The following is a 26,378-nucleotide window of genomic DNA, read 5'->3' on the forward strand; positions in this document are numbered from 1 at the left end:
TTATGAAAAATTACAAGATACCTTTCTTGTTTAAAATGACCCAAAAATGTTCCAAGGCAAAAAAAGTAATCTTTTGTATTTGTTTAAAAAAATTGTTTAAACAATTTCTGCCCAAAAATTCCGCCCGGCACCCTTCAGATTTGTTTAAAGGGGACATTTTTGAATAGGAATCCACAAAGAAACCGAATCAGAAATTTTTTCAGACGGGAGGGGTCTCACAACATGGACTATAACTTGTAGACCACTATGTCTACACCTGAGTCTTTCTTGTTGACCAGGTCTTCTCCAAACTCCCACTCTTCTTCTATCAGGGTAGAGACAAAGCCCAGCTTTAACTGTAAGTAACACAAAACTCCATTCTTGAAAGCCCCAATGCATGAGCCAAGCTTAATCTGAGTCCACAATAATTGCCATGACAACATAGGAACCCTTAATGGACTTCTGGTGTATAAACCAGCTTCATGTAATCTAATCCTCAAAGTTTTATATAATATTAGGCTATGCTTGCAACAATGAAAAACTCAACTTTGGTGATTTTTTTTCTTTTTACCATTTTTTTATGTTTGTTCCTTCATATGACAGAGTGGTTCATTAATTCATTATTATAATTGAATCGGTCATTATGAAAAGGGGTCATCTAAACTTTTTTGACATTTTCACTTCCTGTCGAATTTGTATTATACACATAGACACGTCTATTCCATATGAAAACGGGTCAACTTTCAATATTATTACTGTAAGCACAGCATACCTCACAAACCAGTTCAGTTTGAAAAGAGGCCATCTCCTAGAGATACCCATTCTACAACGTGAACTGTTCATTTTGAAAACGGTTCATCTCTTTTTAAAAAAGAATGTGGTTTCTAGGTCATTTAAAATTTAAAAACAATTTTAAAATATTCATCAGCTTGTATTTAGCATTTTAATGTGTGTAATAAACAATATTTACTTACAATGCCCATTTTTTTTCTTTTAATATCTGTTTATTTTGAAAACGGGTCATCTCTTTTCCCAAAAAAACGGTTTCTAGGTCATCTAAAATCTAAAAAAAAACCTTTTTTAAAACATTCATTGCTTGTATAGTAAATATTAAAACCAAAAAATACACAAAAATAGTTATTTTCCTATTAGTCTTAAAAATAAAAGTTTTTTACCTCTCCTGTGAAATTTAAAAAAAGTGGAGATGACTCCTTTTCAAAATGACTGATTCAATAATTATTTTCTTCAATTATTGAACTAAATCAAATTTGCCGAGTTCATCCTTACTCAACAACTTTAAAATTGTGTTTTTCTCGAAACAGGGATTTTCTAGTTCGCCCTTGTTGTATGCATAGCCTCATAATTGTTTATTTATAATGCTTCTGCCAACTAAAACCTATTTAATTTTTAGGTATTGTGTGCTGTTGCAGAGAAACTAAATTGTGAAAATGAAACACCCATAAGAAATAAAAACATTATTCAAGAAATTGACCCTAGATCTCCAACAACTGATTTTAGGCGAACACCAATAGTATTGGAAAGTTGTTATGATTCGACAAAAAAGCTTTATAACAAACATTTGAACAAAGTACGATTATCAGAAATGACTCAAACTACTCCTAATCCTGCAATTAATAAAAAATCTGCAATACCACCTAAGTTACTAGAAAGCAGCCCAATACAAAGAAAAGTAGAAGCTTATAAGAGGCGTTCATTGGTAGGTTTGTTAGAAACTAATGTAGATTTCACGGAGACTGATTTAGACAAAATATTACAAGACAAATGTAAGGTTGAAGAAAATCCTCAAAATAATGGAATGGATGAGAATATAAATGAAGTGTGCAATGGAAAGTCAGAAGATAAATTGCCAGTAGATAATGAAGATGATGGTTTACAACAGTTATCTTTAAATGAAATTGGCAACAATAATGAAGGCACTATAGTAATATCCGATGAAAATGAAACTAAAAAAGATGTTGAAAATGATGGGAAACATAATAATGCAGTTGATACAGATAACAAATGTGAAGAAGAAATCGTATATGAAGAACACGTATTTGAGAGAACAAAAATGCATATTTTACGTAGTCCTAAATCTGCACCCTGTTCTCCGGTAAAAGTTTCTAAACTCAAAGAGATAAAGTCACAACCTTTAACACCTCATATAGATTTAACAGCAGATATCAAAGAATTAGATAAGAAATTAACAAATCTTATATATGAAGATAACGACCTTGTGGTATGTCCAAGAATTGTACAGTTACGTGAAAATAAAGACAGGCCAGCCTTAAAAAGTTGTAATGGGAATGAGACAAGAGCCAAATCTGTACAAAACCTTAAAGTTAGTGACAAACCTAGAAGATCTGATTATGCTGTTAGTAAGATACCTGTGTTTAGAGAGAAGAAGGGAATTAGAGCAAGGAATGATGTTCAGTGTGAAAATACACCTCCAAGAAACATGGAGAAGAAATCAATTAAAAACAAAAAAAGTGACTGGGATAACAAAGATACTACATTGTATTTATAAAATTGTAAATAGATTAGATTAGTTAGGTATATTTCTTGCCAAACATTTCTTTGAGATTGTTTGTGATTTTCAGACTTTGATAAAAAAAATACTCTGGTAATTCTTAGGATCCGAGTTGTATGCTTTTATGCATAACGATAATCGTATTCTATTATGTTGCATATTTTTTGTTTAATAAAAGTATTTCAGTGTTTCTCACTAACTTGCGTGTGTTTGAGGCCAAAATCAATACTTGGTACAATGCGTTGCTATACTACAATCACAATAAAGATGCACTAGAAATAGACAAACCAAGACACGAATGTTACGAGGAGTACTCTGAAATTACCATTTACAATGTAGATACATTGTAAATCCCAATTCATGATTTACAAAGTTTATACGTTGTAAATCATCATTCGGGAGTGTTCGTCGTAACGTTCAACGTGTCTTGGTTTGTTTATTTCTAGTGCATCTTTATTGTGACTTTAGTGGGTCGCGGACGTTTCCCCAACTGTCATCAATACGACTAACTTCACGCGTAACTTTGATACGAGAATTATAAAAAAATATGCATTGAAATCCAGATCCCGTAATTTTTTAAGCGTTATAAAGTGAGTACAAAGACATACATATTTCTTTCTTTGTAATTATAGCTTCAATTTACCGTACACTTCTCGTAGACTCTGCCGATAAGGTAGAGTCGTGTTGGGGAAGAGTCGCGCACCTGACTTTAGTATATTTGTGTATTCTTTTTCTCATTATCATCTTTCAGTGCGTCACAGTTTTTCGATTTCTCTCTAACGCATTAAATTGTATGTGACAGAAAAAAAGGCACGTCTGGGAATACTTCGGTAATTATTCTAGTTCGGTGATTATTCTAGTTGTCGATAGATGGCGCCATAATCAAAAAAGAATTATTTATTAAATAAAATAATAATATTATCAATATAATCTGTACAATTTATAAGACTATACAAATGAAAGAAAATACCATTTTATAAATGCAATAGACACAATTGATTTGGTTTTATTCCAAATTGAAAATAAAATTTGACAACTGTCAGATTTAACTAAAATGTCACGTTAGAATAAATGTCATAAATGTGTATTATCACGGACTTACCTTTTTTTCTATAATTTGTGACGCACTGAAAAATGTTCATGAAAAGGAGAATAAGTTTTATGTACAGTCCCTGCTCAATATATTAGACTCACCGTAGAAAAGGCAGTTTTTTTTAATTTCAAGCACCTTAAAAGTATCTTCAAAGTGATAGGAACTGCTAATCGGGTTAAATAATAATTACTTAATAATTGTGATACATAATTTAAGTTAAAAATGGTAAAAAATTTTTGAATTGTGAAAACTTGAAGATGGTAATAGAATGTGCTAAAAATGCACAAGGACTCGACTTTTTTCAACTTTAGTTTTTTAGTTAAATTAGTAATTGGTGTTCAGTTTTCGTAAAATTTGCAGTGGTGAGTGTTAATATTGTTCTATATTAATGTTTATTTTAATTTCTTTAATTTATTTTAAGATATTAATACCAATATGTTAATTTTTAAAAGACGAATATCTCGGATTGAAATTTTTTCATATGAGTAATTGTAAAAATTTGTCTGTTAAGCAGATCTCTTTTACTGTTTTATTAGAAAATACCACATGTATCAAAGATAAATAGCAAAAAAATGGCATATCTTATCGTCAGTTGAAAGGTTGGGCTAAAAAATTAAAGAGACACATCCTGTTACATCGATTTGAAGGGGTCAGTATGGCCGAAATATTTCAGTCACCCCCAGAAAGCAACGATTTTTAAAGAATTTGGCTGTAAAACACAGAAGAGTCACCCATAGCGATATAACCAATAAATTGGAAGAATCAGAGTGTTCAGTATCGGAGTCCACTGTACGCCGAAATTTGTACAGTATGGGATTCAAATGTTATAGGCCAGTTAAGGAACCAAAACCATCACCACAAATGTCAAAGAAACGCTTAGTTTCGGCTAATTTGCACAAAAATTATATGGCAATAGAGTCTTTATGCAAATTGGCCCAAACTAAGCGTTTTTTGAGCATTTGTGGTGATAGTTGGCTATTTTCTTGGTTCCTCAACTGGCCTATGAGATTTGAATCCCATACTGCACAAATTACGTGTACAAATTATGCGTACAGTGGACTCCGATACTGAACACTCCGATTCTTCCAATTTATTCCGTATATCGCAATGGGTGACTCTTCTGTGTTTTACAGCCAAATACTTTAAAATTCCTCGCCCTCTGGAGGTGACTAAAATCTTTCTATCGTACCGACCGCTCCAAACCGATGTAACAGGATGTTTCTCTTTAAGTTTTTGACCCAACCTTCGAACTGACGATAAAGATATGCCATATTTTTTTGCTATTTCTCTTTCATACATGTGGTAATTTCTAATAGAGCAGTAACAGAAGAGAGCAGAAAAGATTTGCTCAACAAAAAGATCTTTACAATCATCCATATGAAAAAATTGCAAACGACGACATTCGTCTTTTAGAAATTAACATATATTTATTAATATGTTAAAATAAATTATACAAATTAAAAACTAACATTAATAAAGACTAATATTAACACTTACTACTGCAAATTTTACGAAAATTTGAATATCAACCACTAATTTAATTAAAAAAGTAAAGTTAAAAAAGTCGAGTCATTACACCCTTTTAGCCCATTGCCATCTGCCAAGTTTTCACAATTTAATCAAAAGGTCTCACCATCTTTATCTTAATTATGTAGCACGATTATCAGGTAATTGTTATTTAACCCATTCAGCAGTACCGTATGACTTTGAACATACTTTTAAGGGGTTTCAAAGAAAAAAAACTGATATTTCTAGGGCGAGTCTAATAAATTGAGCAGAGACTGTATAATATGTGTATTTTAACATGTCATTGTAATGTAACACCATAGGCCATAGAATTTTAAGCTATGATTAAATATCGACGGTTGAAAGGAAAGGTTGTAATTTTTTCACAAATCAACTTTTTTCAGGAAATTGAAAAACGTTCCATTTAAGTAATTTCATGATGAATTAACCTAATAAATTTTTTCATTAATTTATATATCAAAGTTGATTTGTGGGTTACAACTACAACCATAGATAAAGAATATACTTACAACCTTTTACCTTCCAACCGCCGATATGTATCATAAATTAATTAAGTATACTTCAAATATACCTATACGAATAGAATTCCAAGAGTTAAAATAACATCAAAGTAGAGACATTATTTTAACAAATTCTTAAATATGCTACAGAGAAATAAAGAGGTTGTGCTTTCTAGAAAAAGCTTCCAAGTTGTACCAATCTTCTTTATGTATCATCTGCTTTTAGGAGATTGGCAATAATAACAAATACTTTTACTTTTGATACTGCAGCTATGAATAGCATAGACTTATATTATCATAGACAGAGTGTCATTCAGAGCGAAGTGACGACACCATCTTTTTATTTGGCTTCTGTTTCACTCTTACGCATAGTAAAGCTGTGACAGTTGTTCTCCCCTTCCGTGCCTATACTCACACTTAATGTCATCTTAGTTTCTGGATACAATGTGCTAGAAAGAGATACCGCAAACCAGTCCATGAGATCTTGTCATCAGGAAGCGAGGGGGTAGGTTCACTCTATATTAATATATACCTCTATGATGAATAGGTGACCAGCTCTACATATATATAGGGCTTTTCATTCACGGTCATTTGTTTAGAACTCCTGTCATCTGTCGTATAATCCGTGTATATTAATATTATACACAGATTATACAACATAATATGACATCAGCTAGAAACAAATGACAATCGATGAAAAGCCCGTATACCAATCAAATAATCAGTTAACATATTCACGGACACAACTGCATATGCAGACATTTATAAAGGGACATGACTGTATGAAGATGCCGTGCTCCACTCTCCTTGTATTATCATGTATAGCAACAAATACTTATCTTATCACATGATACTACAAACTTTGCAACTTTTTTCATTATTCGTAATACCTCAATTTGTTACTCTGTCAACATATTTTTAATTTATTGTTCTCTAGTCAACATATCAAATGCTTCTATTCAGCATTTTAGTTAGTTCACTTTCCTCTTCCTCACATCTACTCCTGCTCCAGGAGTATTTGTAAGTCTTGTATAGTCTCATCACAAGTATATTCTTAATTTCTGCAATTGATATTAAAATGGTTTTAATATGCTGAACAAGAATGAGCAAAGTTGCCTTGCTTCTCTGTGTATCCCTATTTTTTCAGAAAATTGTTTTCTACAAGCTTTATCAAACGTCTTATTGGAGTTGATGAAATAAACAGAGTATTTGATTAACATCCATATATCTTTGAATGATTATATTAAATCTCACTAATGTCTCTCGTGTGGTATTACTAAAACCCAAACTGAGATTTAATACACATATTATTAGGGTTTTCTAAAAATTTTGAATGTGCAATTGAGGCGCTCAGTGCAACAGTGGCCTAAGCCACAAATTGAGTATTTTTAGATTAATATATCAATAAAAGCAACAACATTCAATCTTCGGATCAACAAGGGTCTACACAACCTACCTCTATATTTGCAAAGCAAATATAGAGGTAGGTTGTGTAGACAACATAAGCATAATTGCAAAGATTGTATTTATCTCATAACTTCGTTTTTGGGGTTAGGCCACTGTTGCCCTGAGCGCCTCAATTTTTAGGTACATTTTATATATTTGTATTAGACAGATCTTGAATTTGATTTTTTTTTTTGGCAATGTAATAAATGTTGATTTCTCTCATTTTTCTCTTTTAAATTTTTTTTTCTTTGAATTCTGTCAGGTCCCATCACTTTATTTGATTTTGCTAAATTTATTGCATTTGACAAGATTTACTGTAACTAATAAATCTTGTTATACTTTATTAATGGTATATCCCTCATGAAGTTTAGATAATAGTACCCTTGTGTTTAACCAATATGTTATCTATGACTTGAAATTTTGGTTGTAGTACAAAACAAAAACCTACGAACGTAGGTTCCATTTTTTTCATTATTCAATAATCGCATAATATAGTCTGAGTATGATCTTAAAATAAATAGAGATGAATATCTTATACTAATACTTTGCCTTACTGCTAATTAAGACTAAGATTTACCAGTAAGTATTATCACTGAGAAAATCATTGTTTGATTTGAGTTCTAGTAGTATTAATATTACTGCAGTTGGCACTTTGTATTTGACAAATTGTTGTCACTGCAGTTAACAATAAGTTTGTAAAATATATGCAAATGTTTAATAAATTGGATTGAAAACTATATTTTTGCTGTTTACTATCGTTAAATTTCCTACATCATGGAAACTACTGATCCACATCTTTTTCAATTTCTTCCAGAGTTAAGCTGTTACTACTGTGTGGGCTTGTGATCGCTTCCACTCAACATAGGGCAGACTGGGTGGGGAAATTCTGATTCCTGACATAGCATTTTCCACAGGCTAATAGGGAACATTTTATGGGTATTTAGGAACTGGGACAAGTGTGAAATAAACACCCCCAGATCAACTGAGAACATGACACAGGAGCTGTAGCTATGGTATTACTGCAGATTTATTGATGACACACAAACATAAATCATCAACGCATCATGATTCTCTTTGCCTTTATCCCTACGCAGGGTCGGCTTACCTAATTAAATTTCTTCAAAGTTTCTATCTTGTTCTACATATAAGTTTTTATTTCTGTTTGGCATGAATTGGTGCCACTGCCTAGACTTCCCTTAATATTCTGGCTGATTTCAAATTACCATATTAGGGGAGTGCATATAGATTTTTACTTCGGAAAAAATCAAACAAGATAGAACTTTATGTAATTTCATTAAGAAATGTTTTATAAACAACATCAAAAAGTTCTACTCGAGAAGTAGGTGCTTGATTTTTTATTAAACAAATGAACTACGAAGTTTGATGTTTTTTTAAATAACTCCGAAAATATAAATTTTAGAACAAAACTGACAACCATTAAAAAATTCAGAAAATTTTACAAAAAAAACCTTAGATAAAGAATTTTCTAAAATTAAATCTGTATCTTCTATAATTTTTTATTTATAACGCTAAAGCCACCCTTCTCACAAACATTGGTGCACTGTAAACTAGCGAACGGCGAAGTACACGGTTGAATTATTTTAATGTAATTCTTTAACTAATGGATCAAATGAAATTTTACAAATTGAACCTAAAAGGAGAATAATTAAGCTATCTTATGGTTATAATAGAAAGAAATAAAATGTATGGGCATAAGTACAGTGGGGGGCGGAAAGTGAGCCTTACATGAATTTTGTTTAAAAATGTGTAACTAATACAATTTTTCTTATAAAACCTTCAATTTTGCACAACTTACCTTTAAAGCATCGTACTAAATGATGTTTCATTCAAAAAAAATCTCAAAAATTTCATTCAAATGATATGACGTCTTAAAAAATGTAATTTTTGAAATCTTCGTAGTTTTATAGAATTACCACCACTTTAAGACAGTATTACTTAAGTTTGAACAGATCTATTACAGTTTTATAAGTACTTTTTTAAAGCTTAAGATGTAATCTTTAAAATGCACTAAATTATTTTACTTTAGAAATGAAATAGACTATTTCTTTTTGAGAAAATTAAGAAAGATAACAAAAATGTAATACAAAAACCGAAAATTACCAGCTAAAAAAATGTTTATATAAAGTGATCAAAACTTTTTTCTGTAAAACGTACCTAAAATACGTAATAAACTTCTAACAATAATACATGTTCAGCAAATTCATTTTTTTAGCTCTTACACAGTATGTCTGCGTAACTTGGAACCTATTGATAACTTTTTTATTATCAGTTTTACGAAAAAAAGTTATACAAACAACTTTTCATAATAGCATTTGTTGATATTCTGAAATATAAAGGTACTTTACTCTGTAACGAAATTCATGTTTTTGACATAACTCGTATAAAATTGATAAAATTTGATATCTGATGGTTGAGTTTTAGAATTTTGACTATCCAGAGCATTTTATAAAGAATAACTTTTTTTCGTAAAATTGATAATAAAAAAGTTTTCCATGTGGTTCCTAGCTACGCAGACATATACTGTATAAGAGCTTCTGTATAAGAATTTTCAAATTGCAATGCCATATTCGGATTCAGTATAATCAAAAACAAAATAGAAACATATTTGATCAAAGTAAAATGATGAATTTAACGATATTTTTAAAATTATTAATACAAAACAATTGTTATTGTTTAAACAATTGATAAACAATTAGCGGCAAAATCCGCGAGTAGAACTTTTTATTTTAACTAACAAAAAAAGTTTTAGAAAAATATAAGTTTGTTTGAATTTTTCCGAAACAATGCATGTTTTCGTTCTAATTGCACTCCCCTATATGCTAACATACAGACCCTGAAAAGAACATTTTACAGTTACTTAGCTATAGCATGGTAAGTGTGCAGACGTAAACAAAGCTTATATGCAGGGTTGGTACACCCAAGACATCCTGGACTGAACTATGTAAATAATGCTTTTCTCAACCATCTTTAAATTCTAGAAACTGGATTGGTTGATTCCCGGAACTTTAGAAACATTACTGCGACCACCCGTATCAAATTAAGGGGAAAATTTTGGCTGATTGTTTGGTGTTAATTCGCTGTGAGCCGATGAGTAGAGGGGATTTGACAGTTTTCGCCAGCGCTGTTAGTGGCAGTTTTGTGTACTGAATTTGAACAATTTTATCAAAAAAGTACAAGTTTCAAACCTCGAGAGAGCGCTACCGACGAAACCCATAGCCAATAAAAACAGAGGTAACCTCTAAATTTCACATAAACTTCTTCTTTTTCTCAATGGCCTCTTGCGCAAGCAGTCATCTAGTCGCACGAATTTATATATTAAATATTAAAATTATAATGAATAAAATAAAAAAAACATAATTACTTTTACTATTAATTCTATGTATTCGTTCAGTAATCAGGTTACAATAATATTTCAGTTCATAATTTGGGTTTTTCTAGATAAATATCTTTTTTTCTCGTTTTGTATATTTCACATACACCAATTTTATCAGAAAAGTATAAGTTTCAAACCGCGAGAGAGCGCTACCGTCGAAACTCACAGCCAATTGACTCATTTTTAGTCCGAATATTCTAAAAGGGATAAGCACAATATAAATAGTAAAAGGCAAATGGTGAAAATAAAACATCATCTCTTATTCATTTTCTTTATATATTTTTTTCCTACAAAAAAAAACAATTTTTTGGAATGTTCTAGGCCTTACACATTTTAAAGAGATCCTACATATAATTTAGTTCTCCAGGCTTAGAAGGCCCATGGCAAAGAGATCATAGATGTATATTATAATTTTCTTGACAACGTTGCCGTTCTTCATGGCTGTGAAAGATAGTATTAGGCAGGTACTTTAAGAGGATTATCGCCAGAGGTGTAACCAGGATGATCCTAAGGGGGGTTACATAACTACTTGATGGTCTCTGGGGGGTATGAAATAGTAATAGTGTTAAACGTATAGAGCTCAAAGTGCATCCAAATGGGAAGGGGTTATAACCCCCAAAACCGCCCCCTAGTTACGCCTATGATTATCGCTGTTAACTGCTGTGGAATACTGATTCTAACGTTTGAAACGCAGAGTATAAGTATTTATATCTAAAGTTTGTTTAGGAGTAAATGGTTGACTTCTTAGTACCGACTATAAACATCCTGGGCTAACCGAAAATAGTATAAAAGACCCGGTTTCGGGTAAAATTTAAATATGTTTCCTGGTAAAATTTGTCAATCTTCATTTCTTAATGTTGATTTAATTGCGTACAATCCAAACTCATTATAATTTCATTAATATAGATAAGGCTTATATAAGGCAAAGCAATATATTTTTTCTTCAAACGTCAAATAATGATGAGATTACTTATCTAACTTGATCCTGTCAAAGTTTGATGTCTCCGCCGGCAGCAGTTTTTTTCCCATTTCTTTACGGCGGAGGGAAAAATGTTGTCATGGCAACAATATGAAACATGTCACAAAGCAACAATACAAATGTCATTAACAACAATTAAACATCATTTTTATTTATAGTAATATTAAAAGTACAATTAGTTAATGAGGCATTTTCAAAATTGAAACCGTGCAAAAATGTTCCCGACTCTTGATACGCATTGGTAATTGTGGATGATACTGATGGCACAACTTTCAGCAATCATTCCCGATGTTGGCGAATCATGAGGGTTTAAAATTTTTTGAGCATTATCGTTCTTATTTCTTATTGAATCCTCTATATATCCTTCGGCAACCGTGCTTGATTTCCAGCCCCCATGTCGTTTGAGGCATTCTAGATATCCGCCTCCATCAATTAAAATTGTTGCTGAAGTTCGTCGTAAAGAGTGACCCGTGTATGCGCTTGCATCGTTTAAATTTAAATAACTAGCTACTTTTTGGGCTACTGCGCTGATCGAATGTATTCCCATGACGCTTCGGTAACACTTTCCATTTTGGTACTTGATAAAAAATCGGTTTTCTGTGAAATTTTCAGGCCGCAGTGATGCATACTTTTTATACAGTTTAATGTAGTTTTGACCAATTATCGTAAAAGATCTAATTTGTCGTGTTTTACTGTCTGGGATTTTGATAATTATTACATTTTCTTTATCCTCAATGTCCACAGTCTTCATTTTTACCATTTCGTCGCATCGACAGGCGCCGGTAACCCCAATTAACAAAACAATCTGAAATATTTTTATAATTTAGTAGAGTATACTACATGCTTTGCAATATAATTTTTTTTACCTTTAATCCTAAATACAACTTATCTGGCGCTTCAAACAAAAATTTATCAAACTCGTCTTTAGTGAAAACTTTAGACTTCTTTGCAGTATATCCTTCGCTTGTCTTTTTCAGAAAGGCACGTAACTTTAAAAATTTACTTATATCCACATTTTTTCTAATAACTAACTCGGATTTTATCATATAGTCGGTTCGCTAAACTCAGACGCAACTGGCTAGATATTTTAGTCGATATTTTTATTGTTTTTTGCCAATTTTGCAAAAATTGGCAAAATTACTAAATATTTAGTGATTATTAACTATTTAAAAATTATTTTTTGCCAATTTTGCAAAAAAAAAATTGGCAAAATTACCGACTAAAATATCTAGAAAGTTGCGTCTGAGTTTAGCGAACAGACTATAGAGTATCGTGACCACATTGTAGAAGATTTCCATTTATTTTCATTTTCCATTATATTAAAATATGCCAGTAAAACGTCTTCGGTAACTTGCCGTACTCCTCTTGTATCGCACTACCCTTGGAAGTGCTTGTACGCTAACCGATACTTTATTCCGGACTTGGAGGGCCCCAAACGTGCTACTGCATCATTAGCCGCGGACTCAATTTCGTTTAGGTTTTCCATTTTCGCACTAAATTTGCGCTTGCGGTTGCAACAACAATAAGCTGTCTTTAATAATTGCAAACAACTGTCAAAACAACTGTAACCAGGGAGACGCAAATCCCACCGACGACTTAATTATTTTAATTTCTAACATCTAGGCGACTTTGATAGTTGTCACAGTTAATTTCGAGTAAAAATAGCGTATGAATTGTACTATTTATGGTTGAAAATTGCTACGTTTGAAGAAAAAATAGTATACTTTATTCGGCAAAGAAGTGACTTTTCTTCACTTACCCTCTATTACGCGCCTCAAACTGTAACCAGGGAGACGCAAATCCCACCGACGACTTAATTATTTTAATTTCTAACATCTAGACGACTTTGATAGTTGTCACAGTTAATTTCGAGTAAAAATAGCGTATGAATTGTACTATTTATGGTTGAAAATTGCTACGTTTGAAGAAAAAATAGTATACTTTATTCGGCAAAGAAGCGACTTTTCTTCACTTGCCCTCTATTACGCGCCTCACTTCGTTCGGCGCGTAATATCGGGCGCGTCAAGAAAAGTCATGCTTCTCCGCCTCATAAAGTAATATACTATTACATCCGTTTTTGAAGTTATACTTCTTTACGATCGAGGGTGAAATTTTATAATTCCCTGGCGCATGCGCAGACAGACAGTATGTAGTTCGTTGCTAATCTTTCAAATTATGTATGTATCAGCGCAAATAAGTCATTAAAAAAATATATTAGTGTTCTTAGTAAATGTATTATTTATTATAATTTTTGTGTCTTTGGATTTGTCTTCCTCGGGCGTAAGATAATAAAATATCTATTTTTATACTTCACTTTGATCTATTGTCACCGTGATGTGTAATTATATTCGACACGTCAATAGCACGGGGCTTGATAGCTTGGTTGGTATATCATTGGACCAGAGATCGCGGGTTCAAATCCCGGACGATTCATATTCATTTTTTTTTGGTATTGTTAAGTTTTGGTTAATTTTTGGTAATTATTGTTAATTTTTGGTATTGTAGGTAACCGTTAAGTATATTTATTTCGTTGAAATTATATAATAGAAGTATAACTTCTTACGTGCGTACAAAGTACCTACACACATTCTTTTTTTTATTTGTTTTTGTCGTCGTAATTATTGTAAATTTTGTGGATCCTTTGCTTTATTAAAGGAGTACTGTCTAGTCAGTGTTAATTGTCAAAAGACCAAATCTGTCTACCTCGTTTGCTTATTGCTCCGGACCGGTCTTAACAATGGGACAAGTTAGATGAATTTAATAATATTTACGACCGCACTAATTGAAGTCAACCATTTACTACTAAACAAACTTCCTATATACAACAAACCAAATCTAAACAACAATATCTAATGAATATAAGATGGGGAAAATGAGGTTAACATTTTTTATGACATGTATAAATATACATGTACAGCCGGTTCCTAAAAAAACTGATACGACTCTTAGTAAGATTTCATCATGTTGAGCAGTGTATTTGATTGATCTGACATTATATTTATTATGACAGACGAATAATAAAATAAACAAAAACAAACAACTGATTCATGAAAAAACTAATAAGTATTTTAGAAAAATTTAAACGCAGGATGAAAGATTACATTATTACAGAGGGCGGAAAGCCCCTTAGAATAAACAAGCAGTTTCTATTGAATGAAATATTTGAAATTAAATATCACACTTTTTTTTATTTTCAGCCCTGTAACTTATCAAAATAAATATTATAGAAGTTTTCAGGGACTTTCAGCCCTCGGTAATAATGTAGTCTTCCATTCTGAGTTTAAATTTTTCAAAAATATTTATTAGCTTTCTCAGGATTCGAAAAAAAATGAATACAAGTAAAATACATTGAGAATTTTGACATGCGTCACAATTTTGCATTAACTCAATGTAAAATTCTAAACTGTTGAATTCCAGCTTCCCTAATTATTTGACATCAAAAGACATTAGAATCTATTTGTAGATGATTCAAATCTGTATTGAAAACAACTGTTAAAATTGGTCTACGTAATTAAACATATTCCAAAATTTTGTAAAAATGTAATACATTTCAGTTTTCAGCCCAAACTTAGGCCACACACAATGCAATAATGTTCACATTTTTGAACTGTCAATATTTTTATTTTATCATCTATTGTTTAAAAACAATACAGTTGATAAGATACCCTCAGTTGCGGAGAAAGTATTAATAATAAAGATTAATAATAAAGTCTAATAACCGTGGAAGAGAATAAGCTATCTGACAAATATTAAGATTTGGCAGTGACATTGACAGTATGTAAATATTAAGTATTTATCCTTCAAAATACACTGCTCAATTTTCTAGAAAATACGCGTCAAGAGTCGTATCAGTTTTTTTTGGAACCAGGTGTACATTTATTATACATGTAATAATACATATACATTTATCTATATACAATCACTGTCTCATTAATTTAATAGAACAGCCAAATATTTCAACATCGAATACACCTCTGAGATGTAAGTTTTAAAATGAAATTAAAATTTTTAGGTATAGAACAGACCATCATCATTGGCCAGTGGCGGATCTACGGGCTGGGGAAATCCCCCCCTTTAACAAGGTCCAAAATTAAAGAAAAACATTGTTGAAACATAAAAATATATTAGCTGATATGAAACTTAAACCACAGACACACAAATTCCACCCAATAAACACGCTAGTTAGGAAAATTAAGGGAACTTACTGCATACAAGTTATTATTTATGTCTTTTGTGTAGTTTGGGTTTCTTTTTACGTCTTTTGATTGGTGTTTCATTGGAAGTTCTCTCTAAGTCAAATTTCCCCTCCCAAGGCAAATATCTAGATCCGCCACTGTCATTGGCTCTACAACCCATGTGGGTCTTGGCCTGTTCTAGAATCAGCTTCCATTCCTTCCTATCCATCGCCTTAGTTTTCCAACTTATACTTCGTATAGTGCTGATATTTAGACTTTATATATCATGTCTTTATAAGCCTCTATAGATGACTAAACAATTAAATATAGTGAAACAAAACCATTAACATTCAGACTAAATCCAGAACCTCCAAGAGATATCCAGAAATATCAAAAACCAAGAGTACTAAGTAAAAATAATCAAAATGAATATACTTTGTGGAATACTGAAGAGAGACTTCTAGGTAGAGCAAAAAGCAAATTATAAGAATGTAAAGTTGAGGAGATAAATAACTGGACATAAAAAAGTAGTGGAAAATATTAACAGACTGGAAAAAGGAAATTTCATAAAGATATATTAACCCGTTCGTTACTAAGGGGGTTTTAATTTCGGTCCTCATGGACCATAGCTATTTAAATTGCCATTAAGTGCAGTGTGAACCCCGGCTCACGGGTGGGGCACTCTTGCAAGGGCAAGCAAGTTGTCTGAATATAAAACAGACAATGTGTTTTATATTATGTTTTGACTTGACATGTTCTGGTAGACGAAAAACTACAATATTCTTCAATTATCAAATTTACAATTTTTTAAATCTAGTATGTACTTATATCAATTCCTACCTTCACAAATGGGTTTACTAATACAATATTTTAGTATTTTAAAATTTGTTTAATCCAACAACTATTTATCTAATCCATTTAACTCGAACAGATTTTCAGTAAACCTTGATTCTTGCACATACTACCATATATCTTTCTCATCGTTCACAATAATATTTTCAATTCATTAATAGGTTTACAACACTGGCTTGGAGGCACATTCCAATCATACATGTAATGAACTCTTTTTGTTGTTTCCTGTCTACACATTTTGCTAGTTTTTACCAAATTTTCAAAAAAGCTTTTCATTTCTGCAGGTGTTACATTATGAGTAATAAGGTGATAATTTTTACATCCTCTAGAAGTCCATTCTGTGTCAAATCTGATATCATGAATTCTGACAATGTTATTTACTGGAGATAACCATAGGCCCACACTTACATCTTCTGAATTAAAGGACCTTAAAAAATGCTTTAATAAATAGAGTGAGTTTTATGTATGGAATCCCTCAGTTATTTAGGAAACGGCTTGGACGATTTTTATGGATTTTGGTGAGTAAGGGTCTTCTATAATGCGGCCGATATTATAGTCGTAATTACATTGTTGTCAGATCTTCCGTTTTCTGGAAATCTAATGAACTTTCTTATTTCAAATGGAACACCCTGTATATTTTTTGCGTTTTGAAGTCCTTACGAAATACTGATTATTTTTTATGTAATATTCTCTATACCAGGGGTCACCAATCACCTGTCACTGAGGGTCCGTTTCGAAAACCTATGATACTTCCGGGGTCCGGATTTAATGCTACCTGTCTGGTTGTTCTGATTCGGTTTCTTTGCGGATTCTTGTTAAAAAATATCCCCTATAAACAAATCAGAAGATGCCAGGAAGAAACTCCCGCTTCGCGTCGTTCGGCAAACTGCAGTCGCGTGCGGAAAATATGACTTTCTGCACTTGTTAGGAAAATAACTATTAATTAAAAGCACAGCTAAAAAGTACTCCCACTTAACATATAGAGAGGAAATGAATATAAAAAACGTACATGACAATTTTATTTTACAGTTTAAGTGTAACAATAAGGGGAATACTCTTTGCAAAATTAAATTATAAGTAAGAAAAATTACATTTTTGAAGTTATACTTCTTTATGCGCGATGAGGGTGACTTTTTATATGTTAAAACCTACGATCCGGGCGCATGCGCATTATAACTTTGTTCTGATTGGATGTTCAAATGACATGTCAAAAATTATCCAATATGGCAGCTGTAGCGCAGCTGTGGTTTGGACGGTTGACGGTTTGGTTATGTATGGTTGTTGCGTTTTAAAATTTGTGGGAAGAGAAACAACAAACAAAGGTTAGTTAATAGTTATACTGCCTTTTTAAATAGTTTTCATATTATATTTTTGAAGTTATATTTCAAAATGTTTTAATTTATGTATGTATCAGTCCAGAAAAGGTGTGGAAAGAATATATTAGTGTTTTTAAATATATTTTTCTACAAACGTGTTAAAAATGCAATTTTTAGGACTCCATAGGACCGTTAAAAATGCTACTTTAAGGCACTAGTGCTTTAAAAAATTTTAAGGCACTGCAGTTAAAAGTGAATTGTCAAATTGTGAAACGTCAAAATATTTACATTTCATTTATTAACATTAATATTAATAATACAACTTGCGCAATTTGAAAAAGGTGGTTTAAAAGGTTTTTTTATTATAATTTTGTGTTTTTGGATTTGTCTTCCTTGGGCGTAAAATAATAAAACATCTATTTTTATATTTCACTTGTCGTGGAGTGGACTTTTTTATATTATTAAAATAAATTTTAATAAAAATATCGCTTCCGGTTGAACCGGGAATGAATAAAAAATCTTAATTTTTTTTAGATACGCCCTATATATTTTTACACATTTTAAAAGAATGCAAAATTACCTTTCCAATGACATAAAATTCATTGCTGTAGCTCAAAAACTCAAAAAGTTGCAGTAAATAGAAATTTTGTTATAATCTTATGTGTGTCCTCTCTCACGCGATCATAGCAGAGCATTATTGTAGGGCAGTCAATGAGGGTATTTGGCTCCGAATTCCATCCTACTACATTGATATACTTGATATTTTCACAGTAAGTAGGGAATAGCTCAAGAAACAAAATCTACCCTATATACTATGGAGCTTTTATCTTGGGGCGGTTCCCACTTCTTCAAGGGGGTGGAAAATTTGTTGGTCAAAATAAGCACGGAAGTGGCTAAAGAACCTATTTCTAAGAAAAAACTGGTTTATACTTTTTTTTGAGAACTCAATACTTTTTGAGTTATGCGTAGTTGAAAATTGGCCATTTTCATTGAAAAATGACACCTTTTTGGACGGATTTTTTGTGAATACCTTAAAAACTATGTATCGAACTAAAAACACTATATAAAACATTTTTTAGATTATAAATAATAAAAAGATTCGTTCCTTCGTAAATGTTCTATTTATAATACAAAAAGAGATATGGTAGGTGAAAATAGTTTGTTTTTTGGTGCATGCTCAAATTGGTGTATTCAACTTGAAATAACAGAGGAACGGTAGGTTTTAGGTGTATAATACTACCAGCACCTTTTGTAGTGTTTGAAAAGGCCTTTAAAACGAGCACCGTTAAATGTCGGTTACATACAAATTAAGCGAGATATGGTGCAAAAAATATATGACTAATGTACTTTAAGGAAAAATGAAAAGTATATACATTTAACTGTCCATCCACCATAATTTAAATGCATTGTTTTTCTTTTGCAATACCTTTTAATATAGTGTTATTTCTACTTTCAAAAAGTTGAACGAGTTTAAAATGAATAGTTTTTGTAAAAAAATGTGATCAAATTATAGAATGAATTTTTAAATTTTTTTTTAAAATCTTTCTTTTTTTCCATGTAATTCGAAAATAAAAATATTTCACCCCTGAGAAGTGGTGGGAACCGCCCCCATGATAAAAGCGCCATAGTATATAGGATAGACTTTGAATTATGAGATTGGGCTACTCCCAAAATTTCATTAAAATCCATGGAGTAGGATAGAATTCGGAGATAATATCTTGTTCTTAATCTTTAAGGAAGATTGCATTGACTGGAGTAATCGAAATAAAATGCAAATATTGTAAACTATTAATTTCTCAGAAAAATGAACTGATTTGAAATGAAAGTATGACTATAATATTCTAGTAATTTATGCAATAATCTATACATCTATAGTGTGTCTCCGAAATATGGCATCGAACATTTTCTTAAATGCAGGAATTAATGATGCGTGTAGAACCATAAAATACTTTCAAGTACAGAAGGTGTTTCTAAAATATCAAAATAAGGAGTAACTTTGTTATTTTTATAGAATGCCAGTATCTAGTACCATAACGATAATAGATTGGTACGATAAAGTTCTCGGGCGACCCTTCCGTCCAGCGTTTTTTAAAAATAAATGTAGCAATAACTCCTAAATTACGGCATTTAGGTATAGGAAATATTACATAAAAAATAATCAGTATTTCTTAAGGACTTCAAAATGCAAAAAATATACATATAAAAATTCCATTTGAAATAAGAAAGTTCATTAGATTTTCAGAAAAACGGAAGATTTGACAACAATGTAATTACGACTATAATATCGGTCGCATTAGAAGATTCTTGCCCACCAAAATGTATAAAAATCGGCCAAGCTGTTTTCGAGATAATTAAGGGTTCCCATACCTAAAACTCACTGTGCATATAAAATGTACCAATATAGTGTGTGGTAAGCAAAAAATATTTATTGTAGTGTAACCTACTGTCTACGGAGCTCTTAGGAACGTTTTTAAGAGTGACATTCCAGCTAATATATGAAGAAAAAAGTTTTCGATCAACATAAAAACTAACAGTAGCGCAGAGAAGAATGGAGCGATCAATGATAGGGGCCACTTTGCGAGACAGGATTAGAAACGAAGATCTACAAGCTAAGACCAAAGTCATAGACGTCATTGAAACAAGCTGTAACTTAAAATGGAAATGGGCTGGACACGTTGTCAAGATGAAGGACGGAAGATGGACTCGCAAACTAGTTGAATGGAGACCATGAGCCGATAAATGTAGCAGAGGAAGACCACCAACACGATGGCAAGATGACTTACGAAAGACAACAAAAAACTGGATACAGAAAGCATAATGGATTGAATTATATGCACTGGATGCATTGTATAATGCATAAATCTAATTAATTACCTATTCTGTGATGTAGGCCATACGCTAAATAAATAAATTTAAAATATTGATCACTAGGAGACTTATCGAAATACAATGGTTTTTGTGATAAATAACCATAAGGTCATGTCGAATGTCAGAGCATAACTAAAAAGTGTCATTGTTCCCAAATAAAAATATTCATATTACCACCAAATGAATAATGACACCACTGCCAATCTTACTAAGTTGGAGTAAACGTCTATGTGACACTTTTCCTGTTAAAAGTATAGATTTTTGAAGTAAATTTAACAAGACAACTCCTGGAATTAGGCCCTTTTTGAGTTGTCATTTTTCTTCCGAATTAGTACTGTGTCAAGAGAAAATGAAAGTTACCTCCTCAGATGAACCCTATTAGCAGTACTAGTAGGAAATATGAGCAGAGGTAGGCCAAGACTGAGATGAAGGGATAGTGTGGAGAAGGATACAAGGAAGATCGGAATAGCAAATTGCTAACAGTTGGTGATGGACAGAAACAACTGGTGAAATAGACTGGGGAAGGTTGAGGCTCAACTAGGGCTGTAGCAACATTGATGATGAAGAAAGGAGAATATCTGACACTAAATCTAAATAACTAGTTTAACAATTTTCATGTGTGAATTTTTTTGTGCTGCAATCCTAGTAATATGATTTCATTTTAGAATGCAATGATTTAAATTGTCATAAAATGCTCAATCGAATTTAAATCTGATATGGGCTATATGGATTGCCAATGTAATTTTTAAATTGAAGCTCATCAAGGTAACTATTCACTGTTCTAGCAAACATAAGCATGTATGTTATCGTGCATCATTACGAATATCCATATTATATCCAATCAGTATTAATGTCGTATCCAATGTGGCTGGAAAATGGCAAAACCTGATCATTTAAAATATTTTTGATATAAGTAAATGTCAGCTGGCATTCGCCCAATCACCTCCTCACATTCTGTATTAACTTTCAAAGCAATACCACTCCATAGCAATGTGCCACCACCACCAAAACTAATACCCCTCTATATGAGGTTACAACTGACATACTGTTCGCTAACTCTTCTGTAGACAATGTTTGGTCAATCTCTCTTCTATATATTTCTTGGAAAGGACATACCGAACTTGTGGAGATGATTGGGTGAATGAGAGCTGATATGTACATTAAAAACATTTTAGAAGATAATGTTTTGCCAGCCATATTGGATATGTCAGGTTCATGATAATACATGATACCTAACACATTTATTTATTATTTTTATTTATTTATTTATTTACAGGTAAGCCCATTTCAGAAAATATTATTACAAAAAAATATTACAAAGACAAAAGCAAAAACATAAAGTGTCAAGTGTCAACACAAAGAAGAAATATTACAATAGGAAAGGAAAAAAAAGAACATTACGATATAAAAAACAAACAAAGTTTAAGCTTAAAAATTGTTGATATAAATTATATCATTAACATAGTATGTTCAACAAATGGTTTTTAAATCTATCAAAGGAATTGCAGAATATATTTAAGTCATTTAGAGAATTCGCAAGTCTAAGTGTTCGTGGTAAAAAATTGTTGTAAGTATAGTTATATCTATGGAAGCTTATGCGAAAAGTTTGGGTTTGTCTTGTTGATCGAGTAGGTACAAAAAGACTAATTTTTGACAGAAGATCGGGACAGCTACTATTACCATTAATAATGTTGAATAAGATTGTCAGATCCTTTCTTTTTCTACGGGTTTCTAATGAAGTAATATTCAATAATAATTCAATATCCATGTAGCTACGATATATATGTTCTTTAAAAGCTACGTACCTGAGAAAGGTATGCTGAACTCTATCAAGTTAATTTTTATGAACTAGATAATATGGACACATCTTCATGTCACTAGAATAGTGAATACTTACCTTGATGAGATTCAATTTAAAAATTATATTGGCCACCATATAGCCCATATACAGTACCTGGCCAAATTATTAGGCCAAGCAAAGAAAAATTTACTATATGAAGTTATATCTCTCATGATTATGAGTAGGTATTTGAAAAAATACTGTTTTGTTCCTTTCTTGTGAATATGTATTAACTTTAAGGTGCATATCCATTAGGTTTGCTGCTCCGCACTTCCTGCAACTGCTCTAATCGATAGGGCATGTGCTCCTCTACATATAAACTGCCACCGATTGGAACAGATGCAGGAGCGTGGAGTGGCCAACCTCATGGATGCGCACCTTTATATGTAAAGGAGCGCAAGCCATATTTATGGAACAGTTGCAGCGAGCTTGGAGCAGCGCACATAATGGATACGCACCTTAAGAGTTAATATTCACAAAAAAGAAACGAAACAATATTTTTTCAAATATATTCATAATCATGAGAGAAATAACTTCATATAGTAAATTTTTCCTTGCTTGGCCTAATAATTTGGCCAGGTACTGTAAGATTTAAATCTGATCGAGCATTTATATTACACTTTAAAACGTCACATTTGAAACAGAAATCCTATTCCTATGACACTGGGGGCTAAGAATAGCCCTAACAAAAAATTTCATTTCACATGATAATTTCAAAATAGCTCATTTTTTCCATGAGTACAGTAATACCTCGACTTACGCTACCCCAACTTACGTGAACCCAGAGTTACCTGATTTTCAAATATTGTCAATTAGTCATTTGAGAGCCATACAATCGCTCGATTATCGATGAAATAGAATTACTGCTAACAGATTATTGCTCATCCAATGTAGATATTTGGACTTTTCGCACTAAAGAATTTATTTTGTACATATTAGGTATTTCTTATCTACAGTTTTGTCTGCGAGTGGGTGTTTGTTATTCTTATGAAATTAGTAATGCGATTTAAGAAGTTGTTGATAGTGATGACGTTGAAGAACTGTTGAATTCCCACAATCGGGTGCGAACTATTGATGACCTCATAGAAATGCATGAAGAAGAGCAAGACATTGAAGAGCTTGATTGTTTGAATCCAGTTTAAACTGAAGAACAAATAACGGTTCGAAACTTGACTGAAAGTCTCAGTTTAATTGAAAAGGGCTTACAAATTTTAGAAAATATAAACTATAACAAAGATCGCATTTCTTCTACCAAACAAGGGATAAAAAAATTATTATCCTGCTATGAAGAAATTTTGCAGGAGGGAGCAAATCTTTGAGTTATACTACATTCGCTCTCGCGAGATTTTTTTTGACACTGACGTTAGTAATTTCTTTTTTGAAAAATTCAGTTGTCAGAAGTGACTGGAAATTACTGCAAAACCAACGCACCTGCTCATATCCAATATTATTAATAGTAAACAGACATAAAAATAACATAAACCTTACGCCAATCAATATTTATTTATTTAAACCATTATAATGTATTGATAGCAAATGAGAAAATTATTGATTGTACAAAATAAAAATATTTTGTAGAAATAAACTTCACAAAATTTTATGAGATTAGTAGACACTCCCACTATTTCTAATAATTCTTCTTTTTTTAATGAAAGATTAAGTTGATTTGAGTTGATTTTAGCAGTTAATAGTGTGAGGTAGGAATTTTTGTGTTGTACGTTTCCTATTCCGAATGTCTCAAAAAAAATCTCGCGAGAGCGAATGTAGTATATCTCTTTGTTAGATTTTATGTAGCCTTCTACATCAAAATAAATTAAATTGACAATTTTATATTTGTATATGCTATTTTTCTTAGCTTCCGGTCCCAATTAAAAATAATTTATATACATACATATGTGAAATTACACCCTGACTTACGTGAATTTGATTTACGCAGTTATTGTTCGGTCCCACCTATCGCATAAGTGCGGGGTATTACTGTATATATGTTGATAAAAAGGTTGTTAAGTTGGTGAAATCATTTAGAGCGACTAAAAAATGAAATTCAATTCAAAAAAATATGGGAAATTAAAGCTCTAAAGAAAAGAAGAGAGGAGGGCCTAGAAAGACTTGCAATAATGGAATAGAAAAACAAACTTGAGAAAAAAAAAATTATTACTTGGAGACAAGCAAAGGTTACAGTGGCAGATCCAGGGTAGGGCGATGGGGGCGATCGACCTCTCAAACCAAGTTTGAGAAAAAACATTCATTTATTTTTCATAGAAATTTAGCCAATCGGCCCCCCTCTTGATGATGTTGGATCCACCACTGAAAAGTTAAGGCACAAGATATATACAGTAAAACCTGCCATATCTGGATCAATGTGGCGACAGACCGATCCGGATATGAAAAAATCCGGATATCAAGACCACTTCTTTTATAGCCTCTGAAACGTTTTCTCCTTCATACATTCCAGTAATCAACGCTGTTAATAACTTTTGTCGATAGACACGTTTTTCAGATTTTATAATAATAAATTATTTCTCCATCTTTCAGTTCTTTTGGGTCGGGATGAAAAGATACGTTGTCCAACAGCAGAACTGCTTTTATTAGTAGATTTCGGTAGATCCGGACGGCGCAGAACCGTCCGGAGATGGGGAGGTCTGGATATGACAGGTCCGGATATGGCAGGTTGTACTGTAATTTATAAATTAAATTTAGTTAAATATTGCTATATTTACTTTAATTCTTTCATATTCCTGGAGATATATGATATTAATCCTTTTGAAAGAATATATCCACCTCCTAAGGCATATGGCACATATCTGTCAGATACAATCCAGTTAGTTTCCTTCCATTTTCCTTTATTTTTTATTCGAGCGTTTCCATTGAAGTAACCCCAATACAAATTAAGATCTTCACTCCTACCACCTTGCTGATAATTTATTGAAATTATATATTCTTCAGTATTTTTATCGTATATTCTTTTTAAATATTTGCTCTCAATCTTCATTAGTTCCACTACCAACTTATCTAAATTAACAAAACTATCGTCATCACATTTTAAAACATATTTAAATCCTAATCCATAATCATATTGAGTATCAAGCCACTGAAAACTATACTTAATTTTATCTGTTAGATTCTTATAAGAATCTACAACAGGCAACGTTAAAATATCACTGTGTTGAAGCTGTTCCGAAGAAATTTTTGAACTTTCTTCTTTTGGTAAGAACAAATTTCCTATAACGAAAAAATGCTTTACTTTGAATGTATTCTCCTCATTCAACTTAGATTTCAATTTTAACCAAGTGTCCCTCACAATACTTCTTTTTTCATAATTCTTCGGTGCGGAGAGAATTAAAATAATAATATCTGGATTTTTAAATTTAGAATTTTTCATTATGTTGAATTCTTTATCAGAATTGTCAATGTTACATGTTCGATCTATTGGCATCATTCCTATTGTAAAAGTACATCCTAAAATAAAAGCTAGTAACACAACGGCTAAAGTCTGAATCCTTTTTCTTAGAAATCTATTCATGACTTTTAAAAATTTAAAAAGCAGAGAAACATTTTTTTACTAAAAAATTTTTACGTTTACTTGTTTTTGTTTTGAAATTTGACAACTCTAGCGGCTAGCGCGGTTTCGCGGTTATAACAATCTTCTTTTTCGTATGACGTTTATGTCGTACCAAAGAAAACTCCAACCAACTTTGGTCATACTTTAAGGACTTCATAGGCGGAGACAATAAAGCTTGATACGACGGAGAGCTACACACAAACAAACTTATATGAAATCATCTGATAGATTTTATTATTTCATGCGAATTAAAAAACATACACACGAAGTCAAAAAATATTTATTTTAAAGCAATTTAATCACCAATACATAACGAT

The 26,378-nt window shown here is 31.9% G+C and overlaps 2 protein-coding genes across 2 annotated transcripts in view; one reads left to right on the forward strand and one right to left on the reverse strand.

Moving 5' to 3' along the window:
* Positions 1–7,812, forward strand: part of LOC114324936 (uncharacterized) — a 28,165-nt gene extending 20,353 nt beyond the window's left edge. Inside the window, exon 2 of the mRNA XM_028272857.2 lies at positions 1,391–7,812. Within this exon, the coding sequence (XP_028128658.1) occupies positions 1,391–2,506 (1,116 nt within the window). The 3' untranslated portion in view covers positions 2,507–7,812. The remainder of the gene's footprint in view (positions 1–1,390) is intronic.
* Positions 7,813–10,726: 2,914 nt separating this feature from the next.
* LOC114324937 (beta-1,3-galactosyltransferase 6) lies at positions 10,727–26,129 on the reverse strand. Its single transcript, XM_028272858.2, has 3 exons — positions 25,220–26,129; positions 13,518–16,902; positions 10,727–11,410 (listed from the first exon to the last, which is right to left on the reverse strand). The coding sequence occupies exons 1-2, from the start codon at positions 26,020–26,022 to the stop codon at positions 16,608–16,610; spliced, it is 1,098 nt and encodes a 365-aa protein (XP_028128659.2). The 5' UTR covers positions 26,023–26,129; the 3' UTR covers positions 10,727–11,410; positions 13,518–16,607.
* Between the last annotated feature and the right edge of the window lie 249 nt (positions 26,130–26,378).

Source organism: Diabrotica virgifera, chromosome 4 (genome assembly GCF_917563875.1).
Source record: "Diabrotica virgifera virgifera chromosome 4, PGI_DIABVI_V3a".
Lineage (NCBI taxonomy): Eukaryota > Metazoa > Arthropoda > Insecta > Coleoptera > Chrysomelidae > Diabrotica > Diabrotica virgifera.